This window comes from Caenorhabditis briggsae (genome assembly GCF_000004555.2).
Source record: "Caenorhabditis briggsae complete genome, chrV, whole genome shotgun sequence".
Lineage (NCBI taxonomy): Eukaryota > Metazoa > Nematoda > Chromadorea > Rhabditida > Rhabditidae > Caenorhabditis > Caenorhabditis briggsae.
The window spans coordinates 4,885,124-4,886,518 of record NC_013488.2 but is presented as its reverse complement, the minus strand read 5'-3'; the positions used below and the strand labels follow the sequence as shown (position 1 = coordinate 4,886,518).

Sequence of the window (1,395 nt, the reverse complement as noted above, 5' to 3'; positions counted from 1 at the left end):
AAAAAAATTCCGAAAAAATGAATAATTCTGCGGAAAACAAACAGGTTTCTTATCATCCAGTAAAGAAACCCATTTTCTTATCAATACGACACAAACTCCAGTGACTTTCCTCTTCTTTTTTTGTGATTTTCCAAAGTTATTTTATTTTATCTGTTTTTTTTGTTGAAAATTTTGAATTCCCTTTCGATGCAAACATTGTACAAATCAATTTTTTGAAAACTAAACTTTTTTCGAAAAAATGTTCCAGTTAGATAACGAAACCTGTTCAATTCTGAACAACTTCCGCTTCTTCTCTGATTGTTGATCGCCAGTATAGGCTCCTCCCACTTTTCTCCAAACTGTTGTAAACAAGGGAAAAGTATGGGGGCAGTTTTATTATTCTTTGATTTGCTAGAAAAAAAGAACAATGATTACAAAATCTAGTACTGTACAAGTGGTAAGTCATGGCTTTTAGTTCGAATTTTTTTAAAATAAAAAATTTCAGCCGAAATATACGCAACTTCAATTTCTACAATTGCTAATTACAAATTTGCAGAATTGGTGTCTGAAAATTTTTTGGATCGCAATTTTTTGTGTGTTGAATTGTTACGATGAAGAAAGTGAATACAAAGAAAGTTTACAAAAATTAAGACCTATTATCGAAAAGGTATAGAATAATTTCAGAAACTATAAATGCAACATTTTCAGAAATTGTTTCGAAATTTCAAAAATCGAACGATTTTTGAATCTGGATTCTCGAAACGCCGGCTTTATGTTATTGCTGAGGAATAAAGTTTTTTTTGATTGCCATGATTTCTTTTTATTTGCAAATTTAGAATTTGAAAATAAGGGATTCAAGAAAGTTTAGAACTTCAGAAATTCAGAAATTCAGAAATTCAGAAATTCAGAAATTCAGAAATTCAGAAATTCAGAAATTCAGAAATTCAGAAATTCAGAAATTCAGAAATTCAGAAATTCAGAAATTCAGAAATTCAGAAATTCAGAAATTCAGAAATTCAGAAATTCAGAAATTCAGAAATTCAGAAATTCAGAAATTCAGAAATTCAGAAATTCAGAAATTCAGAAATTCAGAAATTCAGAAATTCAGAAATTCAGAAATTCAGAAATTCAGAAATTCAGAAATTCAGAAATTCAGTTCTTCAATGAGTTCAACAATCAATAACTTGCGATAATGTGCTGTGTTATGATGCAAACGGTTCGCGTACGGACCGCATGCAGTTCCTATATCAACCGCGCGCGAACGCGGAGCGTCCGTAACGGATTGTTCGCGAATCACCTGTGCATCCTTGGTTTCGATGAGGAGGTTGCAAAAGAGACAATTTATGTCATTCTAGTTGGGTTCTAGTATTGTTGGCCTTGACGTCGAGCTTCTGCTGCCGCGGGGGATCCTCTAGA

At 32.3% G+C, this 1,395-nt stretch overlaps 1 protein-coding gene across 1 annotated transcript in view; it reads left to right on the top strand.

Moving 5' to 3' along the window:
- Positions 1 to 406: 406 nt before the first annotated feature.
- CBG01140 overlaps positions 407 to 1,395 on the top strand; it is a gene marked incomplete at both ends in the record, with an annotated part of 3,755 nt that continues 2,766 nt past the window's right edge. Inside the window, 3 exons of the mRNA XM_045236993.1 lie at positions 407 to 436; positions 485 to 646; positions 688 to 753. Of these exons, the coding sequence (XP_045091752.1) occupies positions 407 to 436; positions 485 to 646; positions 688 to 753 (258 nt within the window). The remainder of the gene's footprint in view (positions 437 to 484; positions 647 to 687; positions 754 to 1,395) is intronic.